The sequence below is a fragment of the Populus trichocarpa genome, chromosome 18 (genome assembly GCF_000002775.5).
Source record: "Populus trichocarpa isolate Nisqually-1 chromosome 18, P.trichocarpa_v4.1, whole genome shotgun sequence".
Lineage (NCBI taxonomy): Eukaryota > Viridiplantae > Streptophyta > Magnoliopsida > Malpighiales > Salicaceae > Populus > Populus trichocarpa.
Window position 1 is genome coordinate 15,668,865 of NC_037302.2, and position 23,984 is coordinate 15,692,848.

The 23,984-nt window shown below is 36.4% G+C and overlaps 3 protein-coding genes and 1 long non-coding RNA gene across 4 annotated transcripts in view; all 4 read left to right on the plus strand.

The window, feature by feature from the left end:
- Positions 1 to 8,770, plus strand: part of LOC18110956 (putative disease resistance protein At4g10780) — a 77,120-nt gene extending 68,350 nt beyond the window's left edge. The window contains 2 exon segments of the mRNA XM_052449260.1: positions 6,626 to 8,572; positions 8,575 to 8,770. Of these exon segments, the coding sequence (XP_052305220.1) occupies positions 6,649 to 8,572; positions 8,575 to 8,666 (2,016 nt within the window). The 5' untranslated portion in view covers positions 6,626 to 6,648 and the 3' untranslated portion in view covers positions 8,667 to 8,770.
- An 8-nt stretch (positions 8,771 to 8,778) lies between these two features.
- LOC127904690 (probable disease resistance protein At4g27220) lies at positions 8,779 to 9,942 on the plus strand. Its single transcript, XM_052448886.1, has one exon. It carries the CDS (start codon positions 8,779 to 8,781, stop codon positions 9,940 to 9,942), a length of 1,164 nt encoding a protein of 387 aa, XP_052304846.1.
- Positions 9,943 to 17,229: 7,287 nt separating this feature from the next.
- On the plus strand, positions 17,230 to 18,637 carry LOC112324917 (uncharacterized). Its single transcript, XR_002978900.2, has 2 exons — positions 17,230 to 17,326; positions 18,186 to 18,637. It is a non-coding gene; the product is annotated as an uncharacterized LOC112324917 (long non-coding RNA).
- Positions 18,638 to 19,440: 803 nt separating this feature from the next.
- LOC18107919 (4,5-DOPA dioxygenase extradiol) lies at positions 19,441 to 22,249 on the plus strand. Its single transcript, XM_006370759.3, has 3 exons — positions 19,441 to 19,786; positions 20,710 to 21,080; positions 21,917 to 22,249. Exons 1-3 carry the CDS (start codon positions 19,502 to 19,504, stop codon positions 22,107 to 22,109), a joined length of 849 nt encoding a protein of 282 aa, XP_006370821.1. The 5' UTR covers positions 19,441 to 19,501; the 3' UTR covers positions 22,110 to 22,249.
- The last annotated feature ends 1,735 nt before the right edge of the window (positions 22,250 to 23,984 follow it).

The following is a 23,984-nucleotide window of genomic DNA, read 5'->3' on the forward strand; positions in this document are numbered from 1 at the left end:
GGTGGCAGGGCTGCGTGTTGGTTTCTTCAAGGATAATCCATGCTGTCATTAGCGAGCCGAATTGCTCCTCGGCAACATCACTGTCATGATAATTGCAGATGTTCGATCTGATAAATGCATTTTGCTTTCGCAAAAAAATGTGCAGCACACGTTTTCTTCAATTATGGATAAGAAATAATCCCCTTTTTTTTTCTGAGAAGAAATAATGATCCATCTTAAAGGCCTTCAGATTTCAACACATGAAGGGATGCTGTAATATCTCAGGAATTAACAATGGTGGAGGAGGGATAACTTTTAATTGCCACTGATTTCATGACAATGTTGGGATTTGCGGCAATGACTTGTGCAACCTACCCTAAGAAGAGAGGGTTGCCATTGTCAATGGTAGTTGCACCAACCATTGACAAAATGGTGCAACCCATGTGCAGCCACCTTTGTTGAAGAAGAGCTGGAGCTGCGGCACCATTGTTGCCTATAAAAAGGCATCGAGAGAGAGAGTGTAGAGAGTGCAGTAGAGAAACCAAGAGAGAAAGTGAAGGGCTGCAAGGGCAGCAGCTGCAAGTGCAGCAAGAGAGCTGGGAGTTGAGTTTGAGTGAAGTGATCCATCTCCTCTATGTATTGTGTTGTAATCCTTTCTCTATCTCTAATAATATTGATCTCTCCCGTGGATATAGACGGTTTTGCCGAACCACGTTAAATATTGTGTCCCAGTGTGCTTAGCCTCCTATGAGCAACTATCAGAACACCACCGGTCCACGCTAGGGGAGTCGGAATCCCCAACAATTGGTATCAGAGCACATGGTTTAAAGTGATGTTTGATTTTTACTAAAAAATGAAAGTTGTCAAAATTATGTTTTGACCATACCACTGTGTAGAGGAGGAAGAGACGAAGCCACTGGCGAAAACAGCGTCGAAATCGGACGTCAGAAACGTCCCCACGCGCCATCACACGCCGGCGAGGTTGCTGGCCATGCGCACAGACGCGCGCCACGCGTCACACGCGTCTTCTTCGCCCGGATGGGCTGACTCGACCTGAATACCAGTTGACCCGACCTATGTGACTGACCCGGATATTGATGACGTCATCATGATGTAATTGTGACATCAGCATGCACAGTAGGCATGCCAGGGATGACGTCAGCCTGATGTAAGGATGACGTCATCACGCACAGTCAGCATGCCATGTCAGCGCACAATTATCTCTCCCATAGTCCACATGGTGGTAGAGAATTGTGGAGCCACTTTGAAGCATCTCAGCTGAAGGAGGATGCGACCGCCTATGAAAGGCGAAGACACCTTAGAGGAGGTGTAAGGGCCATGATAGGAGCCCCAGTTCAGACCGCCTTATGACAACAGGCGAAGACACTTTAGAGAGAAGGTTGGGCCACAATATGAGCCCAAATTCAGACCGCCCCATGACAACGGGCGAAGACACCTTAGAGAAGGTGTGTGGGCCATGAAAGGAGCCCAAGTTCAGAACGCCCCAGAGCCAATGTGATGGTTGGATATAAGTGGACAGGTGTATAGTTAATGAAGTGGCTATGATGAGTATGAAGACAAATGCAGGATTGACTTTCATGGATATTGCCCCCATGCTAAAGATCAATGAGCTAGAAGACATTTGCTTTGGACAATAAGTGGGTGACTTGTGGAGCATTAAGACGCGACTGCTAGGAATGAGCAGAGGGCATGCGCAGGTTCTTGGAACAAGTTGACTCTTGTCAAGGTGGAGGCATTGTAATACTCAGAGTATCAAGACATATATGGATCAACCTTTAATGGGTTGTTTCCATAGGTAAAGGTGAAGAGCTACCTGGACTCTTAGAACTAAGAGCGAGAGACTCATGGAGAAGTAAGACGTGATTCCTAGGGTGGAACAGAGGGCAGATGCAACTCCTGGATGAGTAGACTCTTGGAAGAGTGGTGAGCTCGTGATCATATTCAGATACTCAGATAATGACTGTCACACTTAGGAATAGAAATTTCCATTTGAGGGGGTGTTGTAACCCTTGCTGTAAGGCTTGATAAATCATTCCGGACCGAGCATGGTTGATACACTCGAAGGGGAATGTTGTGTCCCAGAGACAAGCGTTAACACTCTTCAGATGTGAAGTGGCAGACCATTTGGTTATAGTGATCCTTTTGTGTGAGAAAAGGTGTGCTTTGGTAACTCTGGTGATTGAAAGGTGTGGCAAGTACCTGTAAACTTGGCCAAAGACGCTCTCAGAATAGTAAACTTGGAAGAGCTGCAGGATGCAAGCTTGTGCTGAAGAAGCAAGAGGACAATTGCCCATATAAATGTCAAAGGGGGTGATTGTTGGGATTTGCCATTAATGGGCAATGACTTGTGCAACCTACCCTAAGAAGAGAGGGTTGTCATTGTCAATGGTGGTTGCACCAACCATTGACAAAATGGTGCAACCCATGTGCAGCCACCTTTGTTGAAGAAGAGCTGGAGTTGTGGCACCATTGTTGCCTATAAAAGGGCACCGAGAGAGAGAGAGTGTAGAGAGTGCAGTAGAGAAACCAAGAGAAAAAGTGAAGGGCTGCAAGGGCAGCAGCTGCAAGTGCAACAAGAGAGCTGGGAGTTGAGTTTGAGTGAAGTGATCCTCCTCCTCCATGTATTGTGTTGTAATCCTTTCTCTATCTCTAATAATATTGATCTCTTCCGTGGATGTAGGCCGTTTTGTTGAACCACGTTAAATATTGTGTCCCAGTGTGCTTAGCCTCCTTTGAGCAACTATCAGAACACCACCGGTCTGTGCTAGGGGAGTCGGAATCCCCAACAGAAAAAACACACCGTACTAAGCTGTTGTTAAGCCGTTACTTATGCGGACCGTTTCAATCAATTGTAATTCTCATTACTGGGAAGGTTGTCAAGTCAGCACCATCTTCTGCTCTGCCTATATATTGTGGCAGTTGTAACAGAATGGGCAAGCAAAAAATGAATGAGAACAATTGTTAATTCCTGCTGTGGATTCCCTCTCTTCTCTCAGTCTTTCTCTCGCTCCCTCCCTCTCCTTCTCTGTCTTCTCAACACAGATTGGAGGATTCTTAATCGGGTTATTACCTATATATCGTGATCTTATACCAGCTTTGTGATGTATGCAGGAATAATATTGGACTTTAAATGGTTTTATTTCTTAAATAAATTAAAGAATTTAAGTTAATCTCTTGGCAGCAGGATGGATGAAAAAATAAATCATCTGTATCCATGCTCTCCTGACTACTTGGAACACCTTGCTTAAGACATCAGGAGATCAAGATATTTAATATGAAATTCAACACAAGCTGATGATCCCAGTTCTGTCATTGATTCAGGCAAATTTAAAGTTAAAGGATGCAATATGAAATTTCTACCATCCCATGATTACCTGGACAAATACACGTCATACTGCATAAGCATGGCAATGAGTGTATTGTTTTTTTTTGCGCATGCAGTTAGGGGTGGCTCTTCCATTCAATTATACTGCCCGAGCCTTTTGTCGAAGTGTATTTATTATGTAGTTTGCCATGTCCTCTAAGAGTAACCTTTCATTTAATTCAATTCATAGAATATTTGCTTTGGAGAATAAAGGCCTTTTTGGAAAAGTTTGGCTATCACTTTCAGCTGTGAATATGATTTCTAAAAAGTTTATAGCTTCTGGAAATAAAACATGGAATGGGCTGAGATATTAGTTTTTAAAATATCACAGAACATTTAAAAGTCACAGCTATGCATAGAAGTAAAGTCACAGCGACGGCCAAACTGGTGATTCTCGAACGAGCACTTGTCCTACCTTAGCTTTCATGTCTTGTTTATTGGCGTGTTGACATCCAACTTGACGATCACGATCTGTGATCTTGTGTGGGATTCTTCGTTCACCCTTCAATGATAATCTTAATTAGATCGAACTCCAAAACCACAGAAAGATTCACATTTTGATATCTAACAACAGTAGACTAAAGGATTTGAAGCAGTGTAATGTGAACACGTTGAATAGTTTGTGTGAATAAATAAAGCAGAAAGTGATTCATGAGAGTGACATTGGTGGTTTCCAGGAGGCAGTGAGTGAGACTAGTCTTTGCATACAGAAAATAAACTTGCTGTTTCCCAATATCTATTGACTTCTCCAAAGAAAACAACATAAAGTTGCTTCCAAATTGCAGTGAATTTTTTAATAGCTAGTCTTCCACTAAGAGAGAGATCTCTCTCAGTGTACCATTGATTTCCTAATTTCCCTCACCAAATTCTCTTTTTGAGTTCTTGATCTGTATCTTTCTTGCTTGCAAGGTAAATCCTACTCTAATCTATTTTAGAACTCAAAACTCATATCATAGCTTTCTTCTTACATGTTCATATTGCCATCAACTTCGACTACTTATCTTAAAAACAAGTAGAATTTCTTCTAAATTTTTATTTTAAATTGCTTTTCTGACAATTATTTAAATTATTCAATATTTGTTATAATTTTTAATCTGCTTAAATAACATCTCTGTAGGAAAATATATCATTAAGTGCCTGCCTATTTAATTTTAGAATTTGTAATGATTGATTTAATTATACAGATTCAGTTTATTTTGTTAACACACTTAAGGCTAGGATGTTTTTGTTGGAAAAACAATGATAAAACATAGAAGGGATCACTACTCACACAATTTGATGGAATATAATACACTAAACAATGGTACTCTCACACCTTTCATTATCAAATCCATACAATATATATAGACATTATAAAATGTCTTTTACAATATTTAAAGTACCTTATTAATATTAGACTCTTCAATACTTACTCTAGATTCATAGTATTTCTAGATTCATAGTATTTCTAACATGGATGATTATTCATTGAACTAACTTCAATACACTTAATCTTGATAAACAAGTTTAATAACTAACAATTTTCTAGTTGTTGACAAACTGTAGGATTTGTTCTTGCTGCCTTTGCTTCTAGGCTTCTTTCTTTGAAGGGCATTGCTTTGTAAGATTGATGTATGCACTCTTTTCACTACCAGAAAATTGATAAATACAAACGGAAATACCGAGGGAAAAAAAATTAAAACAAAGCAAAAAAAAATAATGACGTGTCATTTTTACCAACGGAATTACCGACGGAATTTATTCCGTCGGTAAATTTGTTGGTAAACTGTGAACACTATTCATCATGTCAATTACAAAGGGAATCGCCGACGGAATTTTCCGTCGGTATTTTCCAGAGAGCTCCAGAACTGTTCACTTTCCAATTGCACTGTTAATTGTTGTTCTTTACGGACAAAATCACCAACGGATTGAAAAGTCGTCGGTGTTATTTGGTGGTTTTCTGAAAAAATTCAATTAATTTAAGATTTTCATTTAAATATTACAGACGGAATCACCGACAGATTGAAAAATCGTCGGTAATGTTTTGGCGGTTTCTGAAAAAAATTTACGAAATTAAAAATTTAAATTAAATATTACTGATGGAATTACATACGGAATAATTAAAAAATATTAATATTCAATTATCCATCGGTAACGCGCCCCAATAAAAAACCTGAATCCCCTTATTTCACAAGAGACAGACCTATTTCTTATTCTTCTTCTTCTTCTTCTTCTTCTTATTCTTCTACTTCTTCTTGTTCTTCTTCTTCTTCACTATATGTAAAAAACATCATTTCTTATCTATTTCTTCCTCTTATTTTCTCTCCTCATCTCCTTCTCTTTACCTCCATGCTTGGGTATGTCTTCTTCTTCTTTCTTCTTTTATCCTCTTAGTTTTTTTTTTAAATAATATGCTTAACGAAATTTTTTTTTCTCTCCTTAGCTTCACTTGCAACTATATTAAGGTAAGATTTTTCTTTTTTCTTCTTTTTTCATGATTTTTTTCACTATATTTTTTTTTATTTTATTTTTAATTGTTTTTGTTCTTAATAATTGTATAAATGTTGTTGTGAGATTTTTTTTTCATATGAGATCAATTTTTAGTAGATTTATTTATAGGATTTTTAAATTTTTAGCAATTGCAACTTCATTTTTTTCATATGAATTTTTTTAGTTGAATTTATTTGTTGCAAATTTGTTTGAGTTGATTTTCTTATTCTTTTTTCCAAGCATTTTGAGTATATATTATACAGTGTTAATTTATGTTAATTTAATTATTTTATAATTTTATAAAATGATTTTTTTTTTTAAATGTTTTTAAATAATTACCGACGGAAATTCCATCGGCAATTCCGTCGGTAAATCCGTTGGTAATAAAAAAATATTATTACCGAGGGATATACCGACGAAATGAAACGGATAAATTTATTTTTTTATTACCAACGGATTTACCGACGGACAAAAAATTACCGACGAAAGATTCACCGACGGAACATTTCCATTTACCGATGGACAAAAAATTATCGACGAAAGATTCACCGACGGAGCATTTCCGTCGGTGATTCCGTCGGTAAATTAATTACCGACGGAATATGTGTCTTATACTGACGGAAAAATTCTGTCGGTAAAACTGTTAAATCTTGTAGTGTTTCCTTTGCTTAATTATTTAAAAAATAATGATTTCCTCTAAATTTTCATTTTAAGATTGAGTTCTTATTTTCCAATTAACTCAACATCCATTTTATGCCTTACTTTTGACAATTTTTTATTTGATGTTTGAAGGGCCAAAGAAGAAAGCGGTGAAAATGGCTAGACAGAGGGATCCATTTTGGGATTTTGTTGAGAAGCTGGATGATGGTCCTTTCAACTGTACATTTTGTGGCTATAAATTTGCTGCTGCTACTTCCGTTTCGAGGATCAAATTGCATTTGTCTAAAGTCAGAGGGCGTGGTGTTGCAATTTGTGACAAAGTGCCTGAAGACGTTCAAGAAGCAGCTTTTCAAGCTGTGCATGGTGGCAACAAAAGACATAAAACCATAGCAAGTTCAAGCAATTTTAATGAAAATTCCATTTTAACCACTCCACAAGAACAAAACAATGAAGTCGACAATTTGGCAGGAGATGCAGGAAGGATACAAGCACCAGGTACAATGGGTCAAGCACTTGAAAGATTTTTGGAAGAGATCAATAATGTAATGGAGGATGATATAGAGAATGGGACTGGAGGAGTTGTGCAGCCTGGTGCAGGATCTAGCTCTTCTGGAGGGCTTACAGGCAACACAAATGAGACTCCAGGAGATCCATTACCTACTATCTTACATGTTGAAGTCGACAATGTGGCACCACAAAGGCAACATCTGGAGGGAGTAACTGGGCAGCCTGTTGTAAGAGGTAGTTCTCATGAGAGGCCACTTGTTAATCACGATGAGCTTCAAGAAGATTCTTCCCAACCAACTGATCCACCATGTCTTACCCATGGAAGATATCATGATCAACTCCGTACTCCACTAGTCAACATGGTTGGAGACCCTGGTCAGCCTGTTGTGAGACATAGCTCTCGTGAAGCTCTTCAACGTAATGGCGATGAGAGCGGACGAGATGTGTTTCTAACTGAAGAACTAACAGGTGGAGAGTTTGAAAATAATAAGAATGCTATCTGGTCGTGGATAATGAATGATGAAGCCTCATCAAGTATTGGCATTTACGGGATGGGGGGTGTGGGCAAAACAACATTGCTCACACATATCTACAATCAGCTTCTACAAGAACCTGGCACTTTTCCTCATGTTCACTGGATCACGGTATCGCAGGATTTTAGTGTTTATAAATTGCAGAATCTTATTGCAAGAGACATTCGTTTAGATCTTTCAAATGAAGACAACGAGAGGAAAAGGGCTGCCAAAATGTCAAAAGCATTAATTGAGAAACAACGGTGGGTTCTCATTTTAGATGATTTGTGGAACTGTTTTGATTTTGATGTGGTGGGAATTCCTATCCAAGTGAAGGGATGCAAACTAATTCTTACAACTCGATCATTTGAAGTTTGTCAGCGAATGGTCTGCCAGGAGACAATCAAAGTGGAGCCTCTTTCAATGGAAGAAGCTTGGGCTCTGTTCACAAAGATACTTGGACGTATTCCTTCAGAAGTGGAAGAAATTGCAAAATCTATGGCAAGAGAATGTGCTGGTTTGCCTCTAGGAATTAAAACAATGGCCGGAACCATGAGGGGAGTGGATGATATATGTGAGTGGAGGAATGCTTTAGAGGAACTGAAACAATCAAGAGTTCGGCAGGAGGGCATGGATGAGGAGGTATTCCAAATATTAAGATTTAGTTATATGCACTTAAAGGAGTCAGCACTGCAACAATGTTTCTTGTACTGTGCATTATTCCCGGAAGACTTCATGATCCCTAGAGAGCATTTGATAGCTTATTTGATTGACGAGGGAGTGATAAAAGGGCTGAAGAGTAGGGAGGCAGAATTTAACAAAGGCCACTCGATGCTGAATAAACTTGAAAGAGTCTGCCTATTGGAAAGTGCTGAGAAATGGGGTGATGATGAAAGATATGTCAAGATGCATGACTTGATTAGAGACATGGCCATCCAAATACAGCAAGAGAACTCTCAATGCATGGTTAAAGCAGGTGAACAGTTAAGAGAATTGCCAGGTGCAGAGGAGTGGACAGAGAATCTTATGAGAGTTTCACTGATGCATAACCAAATTGAAAAAATTCCTTCCGGCCATTCACCAAGGTGTCCCAGTCTTTCAACTCTATTGTTGTGCGGAAATCAACTGGTGCTTATTGCAGATTCATTTTTTGAGCAATTGCATGAGCTCAAGGTTCTTGATCTGTCTTATACAGGTATCACAAAACCGCCCGATTCTGTCTCTGAATTGGTGAATCTCACTGCATTACTGCTCATTGGTTGTAAAATGTTAAGGCATGTACCGTCATTAGAAAAGCTCAGGGCACTGAAGAGGTTAGATCTCTCTGGTTCTTTGGCACTTGAAAAGATGCCTCAAGGCATGGAATGTCTATGCAACCTGAGTTATCTTATAATGGATGGATGTGGTGAAAAGGAGTTTCCTAGTGGGTTGTTACCTAAACTCTCTCACCTGCAAGTCTTTGTGTTACTGGAGGATTCGGTTGTTGACAATCGTTTTATATTTCCATTATATTCTCCAATAACAGTTAAAGGAAAGGAAGTGGGATGCTTGAGGAAGTTGGAAACTTTGGAATGCCATTTTGAAGGTTGCTCTGACTTTGTGGAGTATCTCAATTCTCGAGATAAGACCCGATTGCTAAAAAAATACAGAATTGCTGTAGGACTGCTACATCACAATCATTATGAACATGACAAAAATAAAGTAATTGTTTTGAGTAAATTGAGTATCAACAGAGATGGAGATTTTCGGGACATGTTCCCAGAGGACATTCAACAACTGACCATTGATGAATGTGATGATGCAAAAAGCTTATGCGATGTTTCCTCTCTAATAAAGTATGCAACTGATCTGGAGTATATCTATATTAGTAGTTGCAATAGCATGGAGAGCTTGGTTTCATCTTCTTGGTACTGCTCTGCTCCACTACCTTTGCCATCTTACAACGGTATATTTACTGGTCTTAAAAGGTTTAATTGTTCTGGCTGTAAGAGCATGAAGAAGTTGTTCCCTCTTGTCTTGCTGCCAAGCCTTGTAAACTTGGAAGAGATTACAGTTGAAGAATGTGAGAAAATGGAGGAGATAATACTTGGAACAAGATCAGATGAAGAAGGGGTTATGGGTGAAGAAAGCAGCAACAACGAATTCAAACTCCCCAAGTTAAGACTTCTGCACTTGGTTGGATTACCAGAACTGAAAAGTATTTGCAATGCAACACTGATTTGCGATTCTCTCGAGGTAATTTGGATTATAGAATGTGAGAAGCTGAAGAGGATGGGAATTTGTCCTCCGTTGCTTGAAAATGGCCAGCCATCTCCTCCCCCTTCTCTTAAAAGAATGTATATAGAACCAAAAGAATGGTGGGAGTCAGTAGTGAAGTGGGAGCATCCTAACGCTAAGGATGTGCTTCTTCCCTTTGTAAGGTTTTTGTAGGATGAGTGACGACGCTGCCCTTAATATAATATTAAATTAAAAGTAAGCATTGGTGTTTTAATTGGATTTTAATGAATTAACCTTAAGCTATGTGTCCACTTAATTGGATTTTTGTAGGATGTCTTTTATCTTCCATTATTTACAGTGAAGGATGCAATGTTCAGATTGAAATGGATTGGCCTACCAGGCAGAAAATTTGTCTAGGCATAGCTAGAGGTTTGACTGAGGAAGCTTATACTCTCTAAAACTCTCTTTCATTCTTTGTTTAATGCTGATTGGAAAACATTTGTAAGACATTTGATGATAGTCTCGGTTTAATGCTCATTGCAAAACATCACACTGTAGTAGGTTCTGATTTGCCAAGGCATTTCCTAGGTTCAGCTAGTATTGTAGCTGTTGTTTTTAAGTGGAGACGTGTCTCCCACCATGCAGGAGTTTCCCTAATATTGTAGGCCTACAAGAACTGATAGAGTGTAATATAATATCATTCTTGAGCCCTTAATGTGTGTGTGTGTGTGTGTGTGTGTATTTGATCGACAAGTTCTCACATTTCTATGAATTAATGCTTTGAGATTATAACTTATGAGCAGAGTTTCTCACATTTCTATGAATTAATGCTGATTTACCAAACGATTGTGAATCAAAATATTCGAATTGTGAATATTAAGGTTCTAACGTACAACCAATCAAATTGTGAATTAGTTTCTTTGTAGTTTAAAAATGATTTTATTCTAAAACAAAAAAATATGTATTCCTCCATGTCTATATTATACTCCATGAATATTAAGGTTCTAACAACCAATCAAATTGTGAATCATTACTCAACTATTAATTTGTTATAACATATTCAAGAAATTTTTCCATTTCTCCTACTATTTCCTAGCCATTACTTAAGAATTTAACATCTTGTGTCAATGATTTTAAAAATGCATGGTTTTGAGGAACTGCTTAATATTAGGATAGGTCCCAGAATATGTTGGGGAGCTGGAAAAACTGAAACGTTTGTAAGTGGTTCCATCCAGAGGCTCTCTAATGATTCCCTTTCAAAGCAATCATTGTCAATATGATTATCATTTGCTTTCTTAAGAAATGTTCTTGAGAGTTTCCATGATGTTTTGTGTACCACTAAACATTATGAGATGAAACTCTGTGAAATGGCTTGTTCTCAAGGACTCCAATTACTCTTCGATGGCCTTGGAAAGGGCCAGATAGGCTTTTTCTCACAGGCTCATCATTGTCTTACAGCGCAATCATACAAGATTTTCTGTTTGAATCAATTTTATCTTTTACAAACGATTTGATTGTCTTTAAGCTTTCAGTTGAAAGTGCAATTAAGAGCTACGGAAAACCCCTTTTAATTTGTTTTACAAACGATTTGATTGTCTTTAAGCTTTCAGTTGAAACTGTGCAATTAAGAGCTACGGAAAACCCCTTTTAATTTGTCGACGTACTTGACAGGAAACAAGTTCACTAGATCTGTTCCTCAATGGCTTCTGGAAAGAAACAAGAATGTGCATGTCGGTTTCCGCCAGATTTATTTTTCAACTTGAAGTTCCGCTGCAACCCAAAGATTTCATGTTTCAAAAGTTTCCATAAAAAAATAAAAAACAAATCCTAATTCAAGAACCTCATAGATGTAACTGTTTGAAGTTTCTCATTGGTTTTGTCTTTAGGGTGTTTTTGCTTCTGTTTACAAGGTAACTGTTGTGAATTGTGTTGCTGTGTTTTGTGCAGGTGAAGGGATGCACAATCAAGAACAACAGTGCTGGGTATTGAAGAACACGAACTACACACAAGGTGTTTGATAAACTGTCTTAGTTGTTATTTTATTAACTGCATGTCTTTAAATACATGAAAAAACTTAACAAACTTCCCTAGTTAACAGCCACTAACTGTAGTGGACACTGTGCCGCCACTAACTCAGCAACAACCTCAGAAAAATAAGGGATTTACTCTGACAAAATCAAAACAGAAATGAAAGAAAAGAAAACAGACAACACTTGATTGAATAACAATTAAATAGATTGAAAGACTAGAGTTAAAATGTCAATTGTCTAACACTCCTCCTTGACATTTTGACGACAAATTTCAATCATTTGTCTTAATGTCTCGAATCTCTTTTTAGGTAGTGGTTTGGTAAATATATCTGCAAGTTGTTCTTCGGAAGAACAATGAATCAGCATAACTTCATTAGATTGTTAAACTTCTCTAATAAAATGAAACTTGATTTTGATATGCTTTGTACATCCATGAAAGACTGGATTCTTTGAAATTGATACTGCAGAACTGTTATCACACATGATTTTAGTAGCTTCAACCTGTTTATATCCCAAATCCTTTAACATTTTCCTCAACCAAATTGCTTGGTTGACAGCAGAGGCAGCAACAATGTACTCTACTTCTGTAGTGGACTGAGCTGTTGTCTCTTGCTTCTTTGAACTCCAGGTGAAGACACCTGAATTGAGTGAGAATAAATACCCTTAAGTGCTTCTTGAATCATCAACACAGCCTCCCAAGTCACTGTCAGTATAGCCTTTTAGTTCCACAGCCCCTTCTGATGATCTCGGACAAAAAATACCAAGATCAATGGTACCTTTGATGTATCTAAGTATCCTTTTTGCTGCAATAAAATGAGTCTCCCTTGGAGAATGCATGAACCTTGAAAGAATACTCACAGCAAATAATATGTCAGGTCTGCTTGCTGTGAGATATTGAAGGCTGCCAATTAAGCCTCTATACAAACTTCCATCCACTTTTTCAGATTCATTATCCTTGCTAAGCTTGATACTTGTTGTCATAGGAGTCCCCACTGGTTTACAATCCTGCATTTTGAATCTTTTTAGGATGTCTGAAGCATACTTCTTTTGGCATGTAAAAATGCCATGGCTGGATTGCATCACTTCCATTCCAAAGAAGTAATTCATCATTCCAAGGTCAGACATCTCAAACATCTTCTTCATTTCGTCTTTGAACTCTTGGATCATTCCAAGTTCACTTCCTGTGATGAGCATATCATCTACGTAAATAGATACAATTAGAAAATGGTTACCACAGGATTTCACATACAAAGTTGCTTCATTTTGGCTTCTGCTGAACCCAAGTTGAAGCAGATGTGTGTCCATTCTGTCATACCAAGCTCGGGGAGCTTGTTTCAACCCATACAAGGCCTTCTTAAGTAGATACACATGATCTTCTTTATCTTTAACAACATATCCATCGGGTTGCTCTACAAAGATTTCTTCAGCAAGAAATCCATTCAAGAAGGCAAACTTGACATCAAGTTGGTGAATCTGCCAAGAGTTATATGTTGCAAGTGCAATGAGAAGTCTAATAGTATCATACCTTGCTACTGGAGCAAAGGTCTCTAGGTAGTCCACACCATATTGCTGAGCATAGCCCTTTACCACCAATCTAGCCTTGTGTTTGCATATTGACCCATCTGGATTGAGTTTTGTTTTAAAAACCCATCTTACACCTATCACCTTGCGATGCTTAGGCCTTTCAATCAGCTGCCATGTTGCATTTTTGTTGATCATTTCCATTTCTGCCTTCATTGCTCTCCTTCATGCTGGAAATTCTTGAGTTTCAGTATAGCTGGTTGGTTCTAGAATTGCCATATTGCATCTTACGTGAATATCTTCCAATGATCTTATGCCTCTAACTGGAAAGTCATCCACTGATTCATCAGCTTCCAGCTGAGGCTGAATGGTGAATGGATGATCAGAAATCATATTTTTATGATGTTCCCAATCCCATGTGGTTGCTTCATCAACCTTCACATCTCTGCTGAGAATTACCTTATCTGTTTGCAAGCAAAGGATTATGTATCCTTTGGTTGTTATTCCATAGCCCACAAGAACTCCCTTATGAGCTTTGTTGTCAACTTTGCTCCTCTTTGGCTCAGCTATATGATAATAGCATATGCTGCCAAAGATTCGAAGATGATCTACAGCAGGTTTGACACCATTCCAGCCTTCATATGGTGTTTGGTTCTCTAGTGCTTTGGTTGGAAGTCGGTTCAGCAAGTAAACAAAGGTATTGACTGCCTCTGCCTATAATTTGTTTGGCATTTTCTTTTCAAGTAAGAGACATCTAGCCATCTCCATTACTGTCCTGTTTTTCCTCTCACACACACCATTTTGTTGTGGTGTGTATGGTGTGGTGTACTGGTGCACAATGCCTCTGCTGTTGCCAAACTCAAGAAACTGATTTGAGGTATATTCAGTACCATTGTCATATCTTAAGCATTTAATTAGCATGTCACTTTGATTCTCAACTAAAGCTTTGAATGTTTGAAAGATTGTAAATACTTCACTCTTAAATTTGATGAAATACACCCAACACATCCTAGTATAATCATCAATAAAGAGAATGAAATACTTGTTACCACATAATGAGGTTGTCTTCATAGGTCCACACACGTCAGTGTGGATTAGCTGAAGCTTTTGGCTGGCTCTCCATGCTTGCCCTTTAGGAAATGGTGGCCTTGGTTGCTTGCCAAGTTGACATGTTTCACATAATTGAATCTCACCATTCAATGTGGGCAATGCTTCAACCATTTCCTTTTGTTTCAGAATTGACAAGCCCTTTTGATTGAAATGTCCAAATCTTTTATGCCAAAGATTTGAAACATCCTGAGTAGCACTCACATATGCATGATTGGATACTTTATCCCAGTCAACAACAAAGCTTCTGTTTTTCATCTTTACACAGAACACTTGTTCTCCAAAAGGATCAAAGATAATGCATTTATGATCCTTAAACTGAAGAGAATAGTTTTTCTCCATTTGTCCAACACTCAACAAATTTTGACTGATTTCAGGTATGAATAACACATTAGGAATGATTTTGATACCTGAACTTGTTTGAACATTTACTGACCCTCTGCCTTTGACCTCCAGAAATTCTCCATTGCCAACCTTTACTCTGGATTTATAAGATTCATCAAGGGTTTTGAACATTTCAGCATCATTGCATAAATGGTGTGTGCATCCACTGTCAATAAGCCAAGTATCAGCTGAATCATTTGTTGAGAAACAAGTGACAGCAAAGAATTGCTCCTCCTGTGTATTAACTTCATCCGCAAGGTGAGCTTGTTGAGGTTTTGGGTCTGAATTTTTAAACTTGCAGACCTTTGTGATGTGCCCTGATTGCTTGCAATTTCCACAAATTGCATTTGGCCTCCACCAGCAATATTTTTCTGAATGCGTGTTTCTTTTACAGTAAGTGCAAGGAGGAAACTTCTTCTGTTTTGAACCTTCACTGGTGTTGCCCCCTTCATTTTTGCCTTTACTTCTCAGATTAAGCAATTTCTTTCCTTTTACAGCTTGTTGTTTTTGCACATAAAAGGCTCCTTCAATCAATCTGTCTTGCCTGATTGTTCTTCGTTGCTTCTGTGGTTGAAGAGCACTCATTAGTTCACCTAATGAGATTTTACTAAGGTCCTTTGATTCTTCCAGAGAGGAGATTTTGGATTCAAACCTCTTAGGAAGAGTCACAAGAACCTTCTCCACAATCCTGCTGTCAGGAAAGTCTTCTCCAAGTAATCTGATGTTGTTGATAATTAGTGAAATTCGATCAGAGTACTTGGAGATTGTTTCATCTTCTTCCATGTTAAGTGCCTCAAAATCTCTCTTCAAATTCAGCACTTGCATTTGCCTTGTTCTGTCACTGCCTTGGTATTCTTCTTTTAGTTTGTTCCAAGCCTCTTTGGCTGAATTGCATGCCATAATTCTGTAGAAAATGCTTTCTGCCACAGAATTCTGGATGATTGATTTTGCCTTGGATTTCTTTGCCTTTTCCTCACTGCTGAACTTGATTTGAGCCACAGTGGGATTTGTTGGTAATGGAGCTACAGGTTTGTCTTCGGAAACAATTTCCCAAAGATCATAAGCTTCAAGAAAGGCTTGCATCTTTACTGACCAAATATGGTAGTTTTCGCTAGTGAACATAATGGGGGAGTTTAAAAGTAGGTTGTTGGATGTCATTTTTGAGATTTTGAAAAAAGTGTTTTGGTCCTGTAAGATCTAAGAGGGCTCTGATACCACTGTTGTGAATTGTGTTGCTGTGTTTTGTGCAGGTGAAGGGATGCACAATCAAGAACAATAGTGTTGGGTATTGAAGAACACGAACTACATACAAGGTGTTTGATAAAATGTCTTAGTTGTTATTTTATTAACTACATGTCTTTAAAAACATGAAAAAACTTAACAAACTTCCCTAGTTAACAGCCACTAACTGTAGTGGACAATGTGTTGCCACTAACTCAGCAACAACCTCAGAAAAACAAGGGATTTACTCTGACGAAATCAAAACAGAAATTAAAGAAAAGAAAACAGACAACACTTGATTGAATAACAATTAAATATACTGAAACACTAGAGTTAAAATGTCAATTGTCTAACAGTAACTGAATGTTTGATGGTTTCTCTCAACTGTCCTCACTACTCTCTATAAGTTTGCGGTAGAAAGATAGCTTTAGCAATAGGTCAAATGTTCTTCATAAAATTGCTTAGGTTTTATATGTAGAACAGAAAACAAAGAAAGCAGAGCAAATTATTAATTCTTAGCCATAAGTTTGAGGATGGAACTTTTCATTGTTGAAGGAAACCAATAAAAGCTTGTGTACAATTGCCTGTCCCGTGCTCTATTTGTTGAGTTTATTTCTTCCATTCATCAGAAGCATTTCTTTTGGAGTTCAAAAAATAAATGTCTTTGGAGTTATTGCTTTGGAAATTGTCAGTGGTAAGAGCAACACAAACTACAGGCCAAAGGAGGAGTTTGTTTACCTTATTAACTGTGTAAGGTTATACTCTCTAAAATTCTCCTTCATTCTTTGTTTAATGGTGATTGGAAAACATTTGATGCTAGTCTCGGTTTAATGCTCATTGCAAAACATCACATTGTAATATTAAAGTTCTAACAACCAATCAAACTGTGAATCATTACTCAAATATTAATTTGTTATAACATATTCAAGGAATTTTTCCATTTCTCATACTATTTCCTAGCCATTACTTAGGAATTTAACATCTTGTGTCAATATAATCACTTGAGACTTCATTTTCTCCCTTAAATGTTGCAGAAGCAAAGTAATCACTTCAGACTTCATTTTCTCATACTATTTACCGGTGATGTTTTGAAAAATAAAAAGAAAGAATAAATAGGTAAAGGCAACAATGCTCTTGGAGACTTAAGATTAGGTGTAAATAGATGAAGGGTAATAAGGTAATTGAATAAAATATTAATAAATATAAATAGAAGAATAAAAAAAGAAAGAAAGAGAAAGCTGATTTTAGATAGAGATCCGAGAAGAGAGAGAAATAAGAGACAAGAAGAAGGAGAAGAGGAGAGGGAACAGAACTTGAGAAACTAAGTTACTGCGGTAAGATTTAAGCATGAATGTGTATAATTGATATTATTGGTTAAGGTTTTGGGTTTTGTTAAGCTTTGGGTTTCAATTTGTATTTTAGAGATTAATTGATGAATTGGGTATAAATTGATGGATTGATTATAATGTGATGGGTTAATTGTCCGCTATATCCAATGTCTCTGTTAACAAATCACGACTATACAAAACATCATGTGCATCTCCCCTTGCTCTCACCTACTATAGACTTTGCCTCATGAATGGGAATTCACTGTAAAAGTTCACTTTGCTGAGATTATTTTCACAAATGACAATTTGTTGAATAGTCTTGGGATTTTATATCCACAGCTGTTTGCTAAATATTACTTGTGATGAATCTCTGTATATGGGGAAAGCTGGTTCTGAAAGAATTTAACATTGAAGTCGAGGCTGGTCGTTCTAGGCTTAGAAGCAACAGGATACTATATATGTTGTAGGATGGAAAGAATTTGAAGAAATAGTATATGACCCAATAGTTAGAATTAAGATATTAAATCCAGACAAATATTCAGAAGAAAATGTTTGTGTTGAAGTAGAGTCAGAATTAAGCGAATTAGATTTTATGGATCAAGGAGCCTCAACTAGTAGTCAGCTCTCATTAGTAAATAGGAATGATGCCTATAATTCGACGTTAATGAAAAATATCCTCTCTCTCAAATATCTTGTTCTTTAATTTTGATATGTAGCATTGTTGTTCATTAGTTTCTACCACACCTATCCCTCCTATAACTATTGGTATTAGAGCTTGTTTTTTATTGTTTCATATGGCCAATCCAAATTTCTCACTTCATTGTCCTCGTTTTATAAATAACAACTATGAAACTTTGTGTATTAGAGTAAAAGTTTGGCTAGGTTTCCAAGATGTGTGGGCAACGCTTGAGAAAGGCTTTAAAGAGCCTTTGGAAGGAGTAACATTGACTTTGGTCCAAAAGAAGGTCGTGCAAAAGACACGAAGGAAGGATCAATAAGCACTCACTATCATCCGCCAATTTCTGGATGATGCTACTTTTGAGATAGTGGCGAACGCAACCATCGCCAATCAAGCATGAGAAATTTTGCAACATTCAAACCAAGGAGCTGATAAAGTAAAAAAGTATGTCTACAAAAACTACATGGTGACTTTGAAAAGTTACATATGCTTGAATCCAAGAATATTTCAGAATACTTTGTCAAATTATTAGCCATATACAATCAAATGAAGAGATATGGGGAGAAGATGGAAGAGACGTGTAGTAGAAAAGATTCTACGCTCACTGCAAAAGAAATTCTATTATATTGTAGTTGTGACAGAGGAGTCGCAAAACATGGATTCTCTTACAATTCAAAGACTCATGGAAAAATTACAAGCCTTTGAAGAAAGAGCTAATGAAATTCAAAAAGATAAAAGTGCACAAGCACTCTTCTCGAAATTCTCTGCAAAAGATGGCTTTGGAAATACCCAAGGGGGTAGAAGGCGTGGACAAGCCACCTTATTGCTAGTCCATGATGAAAACATGCAAACCAAAAAAAAACATATGGTTTCTTGACAATGTTGCAAAAAATCACATGTGTGGAGACAAAAACAAGTTTATGAAGCTTGATTTCAAAACAAAATTTTTAGTAATATCCATACAAAATTATGGTAGAATATCCATACAAAATTATGGTAGATAAGATTTAATTAAATATTTTTAAATTTATGGTTAGGGAAAAATTGGATCATAATTTTAAACAGATTTTTTGAAAATATTTTTTTTTTATTAAACCTATTTTTAAATTATTTTTTTATTTGAAAAAATATTAAATTGATATTTTTTTAGATTTTTTTAATAATTTTAGTATACTAATATAAAAAAAATTAAAAATTTATTAAATTTTCAATTAAAAACTACTTTTAAAAAACACATCTTCACCCAACAAACTTTTAATACATATATTAGATACAAGATAGACTTTACTATCTTAATAAAAGAAAAATACATTGCCGACCAAATATGAAAATCATTACCACACACAAGGATCAATTTGACAAAAACAACGTCAGCCAAGACATCATCAAGAAGGTCAAGGTCAAACCAAACTCATCGCTTTGCGAGACCCTGTCGAAATTCCTATATATATATATATATGGTACCATAGAAGAAGAAGAGAATATTTTTCTTGTTGCTATTAATGCGTTTGCTCCATTCATTGAATCAAAAGTACAGATTTTTTTCAATTTGCAAAAGGGGTTTGATGGATACGGTTTATATCTCCCATGGGTCACCAATGATGGCGATCGATGAAAGCATACCAGCGAGGAAATTCTTGAAGACATGGCAACAAATTTTCAAAGAAAGACCTAACGCCATTCTTGTTATTTCTGGCCATTGGGATACCAAAGAACCAACTGTTAATGTTGTTAATCGCAATGACACTATTTATGACTTCTATGGCTTCCCCAAATCCATGTATAAGGTACTTTTGATATATTTTTCTCTCAAAGTTTTCTGTTTTTTTATTTTTCAATGGTTTTTCTTATCAGGGTTGGTGAGTTTTCAGGTTGATTAAGTTTTGAGAGATTATGATCTGATATTTAGGTAGAAAAATGTCTTTAGTTCTTTGGTGTGGGCCACTTGCTTCTTTTATGTGTTATACATGTGGAGATGTTTCGAAAGTTTTGTGTTTTTTTATTTTTGAAGGTTTTTTCTTATCTGGGTTGGTGAAATTTTGTTCTAATTGTAGCTTGATAAACTCTTAAGAGTGATAGATATGATGAGATATTGAGGAAAAAGAGTAAGTTTTTCATTGATGTCTGTGATCTAATTGCATGATTTGGAGTCTCAAGTTGAAACTAATTGTTAAAACTGTGATTACACTGCTAGAGATATCCGCTATAATATATAGTGTTGTTAAAACTGTGATTACACTGCTAGAGATATCCGCTATAATATATAGTGTTCTAAACCTTAGGGCTGTTGTTATCTGTTGCTTTCTCCTGCAGTGGAGAGTTATTGATCTGTTGAAAGTTTCTTACATTGGAGAATTTCATCTTGGTGATGATTAAAAGGCAAACAAAGGTAATGGACTAGGAATTTCTAGAGAGGTCATACTCAGTTTTTCCTATTAAGTGAACAGGCCTCGAAAGTCTTGTTGATGATAGACTATTTCTTCTAGACTCTACAGTGACTTGGGGGCATGTACGTGTATAGAGTTAGTAATAAATCTGAACAGAACAGCATACAGGGAAGTTTGGCTATGAATAGGACCGGCATCGGAGTTGATAGTTGCATGAAGTGAACCCACAATTAATTAGTTAGTGTTTTTAAGTTGAAACTTGTCTTTATACTGTTAATTGGATCTTTTTATTTATGTTTCCAATATTTTTCCCCTTCTTCCAGCTCAAATATACACCGCCAGGTGCTCCACTATTGGCAAAGAGGGTGAAGGAACTGCTCATGGCAAATGGTTTCAAGCGTGTTCATGAAGATAAAACACGAGGAGTTGACCATGGCACATGGGTTCCTCTGATGTTCATGTATCCTGAGGCTGACATTCCAGTGTGCCAGCTCTCTGTTCAGACTGATAGAGATGGAACTTACCATTATAACTTGGGGAAGGCATTGGCCCCCCTTAGGGAGGAAGGTATCCTCATCATGGGATCTGGAGCTACTACTCACAACTTGGGGACCATGCAACCCAGTGGCAGTCCTGTTCCTTCATGGGCTTTGCAGTTTGATACCTGGCTAAAAAATGCCCTTCTTGAAGGAAGGTATGTTTTCTCTTTGGAAAAGTCTTTGCTTGTAATATACTAGACACCTGCAAATCAGGGCATCATATCTATTCATCCTGTAACTGATGTGGTCTTCGATGAATTAATGAAACTCATATATTCATAGGGGAGGGTGGTATGGAATATGGATTCGGCAGGGTTGTGACTTTTGTAATTATCAGTTTCTGGAGAACTTTCATTCTAAAAAACTTTTCTTGGGAGTTTTCCAATATCCAGTTCTAGGTATTCTTGGTTTTCATCATGTGTGATTAATTAGAAATTGTATGTTTGTTTCATTTGAGTAGTTGTGAATTCAAGACAGTCACACTTTTTTCTTCGGAGCAACTCCACTTTTAATGATTGAAGTGATTCCATTCTTTTTTATTAGGATTTAGGCATATCTTTTTCAAGATAACGATCAATTTTGCTCTCTTGATGCTTCTGCTGGTAACAACTTTGAACATGTGTTACAATTGCTGATAGAACTGGTATTATGGTAACATTTGAAATTTAAACTGTTTTTTCAAAGTATAGCTGAGAATCTCAATCTGTTTTTAAGAAGTAGGATGCTTGTTGAGGAAAGCAACAGGCACCAAGCAGCGGCCACCGCTGTTTCTTATCAGTGTGCTTAACTTGATCGATTTCTCGGGATGTTCTCTGTTGAATATATTCTCCAGATTCTTTCAATTTACTCTATTATTTGTACATCAAAATGTATTCTACATTTCCACTCAATTACACTAATCAAGGATAGCTATCAGTTTCCTCAGTTGATTTCCATGGTTCTATCAGTTTCCTCAGTTGATTTCCATGGTTTTCTCTATCATTTTGTGCAGATATGAAGACGTGAATCACTACGACTCCAGGGCACCATATGGAAAAATGGCTCATCCTTGGCCAGACCACTTTTACCCTTTGCATGTGGCTATAGGGGCAGCGGGTGAAAATGCCAAGGCGAAGCTAGTGCACCATAGCTGGGACAATGGCACCCTTTCTTATGCTTCCTACCAGTTCACAGCACGTAAATAAAATCTTCATCAACAGTACAGTTGCTGCTGGAGTTCTTGTAGACATGAATTTGTATTATTTTTTTGACTAAATATTCTGTATTTGCTAGATGAATTAAATAAATTTCAGTAAATATGATAAGAGATATAGTATGGTTGAAATGTTGTTGAAATGTGATAAGAGAAGGTGGAGTATGCTTAACCCCAATGATTAAAACAGCAATTCTATCGTTTCTTTTCTTTATAAGCAATAGCTGTGGATGAACCGTAAGTTTTATGTAGAGAGAGGTAGACTCTTTTTAAGTCCCCAACTTATACACTAACTGTCAATTAGGTGTCCAAACTAATGTTTTCATCAATTGGGTCCCTAATATTTGAAACTAATGTCATGTAGAAAATTTTGGGTAACTCTCAGGATCTTCTGTCAATTAGGTGTCCAAACTAATGTTTGCATCAATTGGGTCCCTAATATTTGAAACTAATGTCATGTAGAAAATTTTGGGTAACTCTCAGGATCTTTGTCAACTCGGAAGCTGTCACAATCCATAGAAGATATATAAATAGTTGATGCTAGAACTATAAATTTACAACATAATTATTCATCTTCCTGATTTTTTACATGAATCATATGATTTGAATGTTTTCCTCTACACTATTTTGCAGCCACCTCTACTAATTAAAAAATCAAAATTTAAGTATCTGATTCTTAAAAACTCAATTTTCAACTTGTTTTTACCTAAAAATATCTTTAAAAAACTCTAAAAACCTTAATAAACTCATTTTCAACTCTTAAATAGCTTTTAATCTCTTTAAAAAATAAAAATTAAATGAATCCGAAAACTTTAAGGACTTGATCAATTTATTTGTTTCAGCATGATTAGAAGGTATCACCACCTTGATTGAACTTTCTAAAAAAATAAACTCATTGATACCTAGATTAACATTTTTTTAGTCAAAATATCATCATTCGAGCCCTTTCTCTCTTCTTAATATTTTTGAAGATATTTTCTCGCATCTTTCAACATTTAAGGAGTAAAACATATAAAAAAAAAGTTTAAAATTGAAAAATAAAAGCTAAAACAATATGGACGAACAACAGATATACTAAAACTTTAGGGGGGAATTATTGTTTTCCATGTCAATATTCAAAGGTGGGTTTTTTTTTGTGTGAAAGTTGATTCTTTTAATTTCCTTTCCAACTATAAATAAAGATGTATTTCACAAAATTGATCTTTAATTTATTATCGGATACAACACTTTGTATATGTGAGAAAATATAATTAAAAAAAATATCAATATATAAAATCATGCTAATATAATTTGAGAGGATAAAATTAAAAATAAAAGGAGTTTAATGATCAAAATAAGGAAAAAATTGCATTATTCAAGTTTGAGTATATTTTGATAATCTTCAAATAAATAAAATAAAAATATCACTATATATTCATGTGAACAATAACGAGAAAAGTGAAGAAAAATGGGAAAAATATGCTGGAAAAAGATTTTCCTAGTTCGTTTAGCATACTTGGTAATTAAAAAAAAAGAGATAAAAATTAATCGTTCATGTAAACAGAGCAGAGCGGGGGGGAATACAGAATAAAGAAACATATTTGCGAAAAAATGCGTTGTTCATGCGATTAGTTTTGTTAATAATAGTATTTTGAAGAGATAAAAAAACCAGAGTCATATGAACAATGCAGAGAAAGAAAGTGAAGAAAAAGTAGAAGTATTTGCAAAAAAAAAAAAAGCGTTGTTTGTATGAATTTATATGAATAGTGACAAAACCCTACAATGCACAGTGACACAATATGAGGGAAAGTGCAGAGAAAAGAAAAATATTTGCGAAAAAAATAAATGTTCACATGAACAGTGACACAATCCAAAGGAAAAATATTTT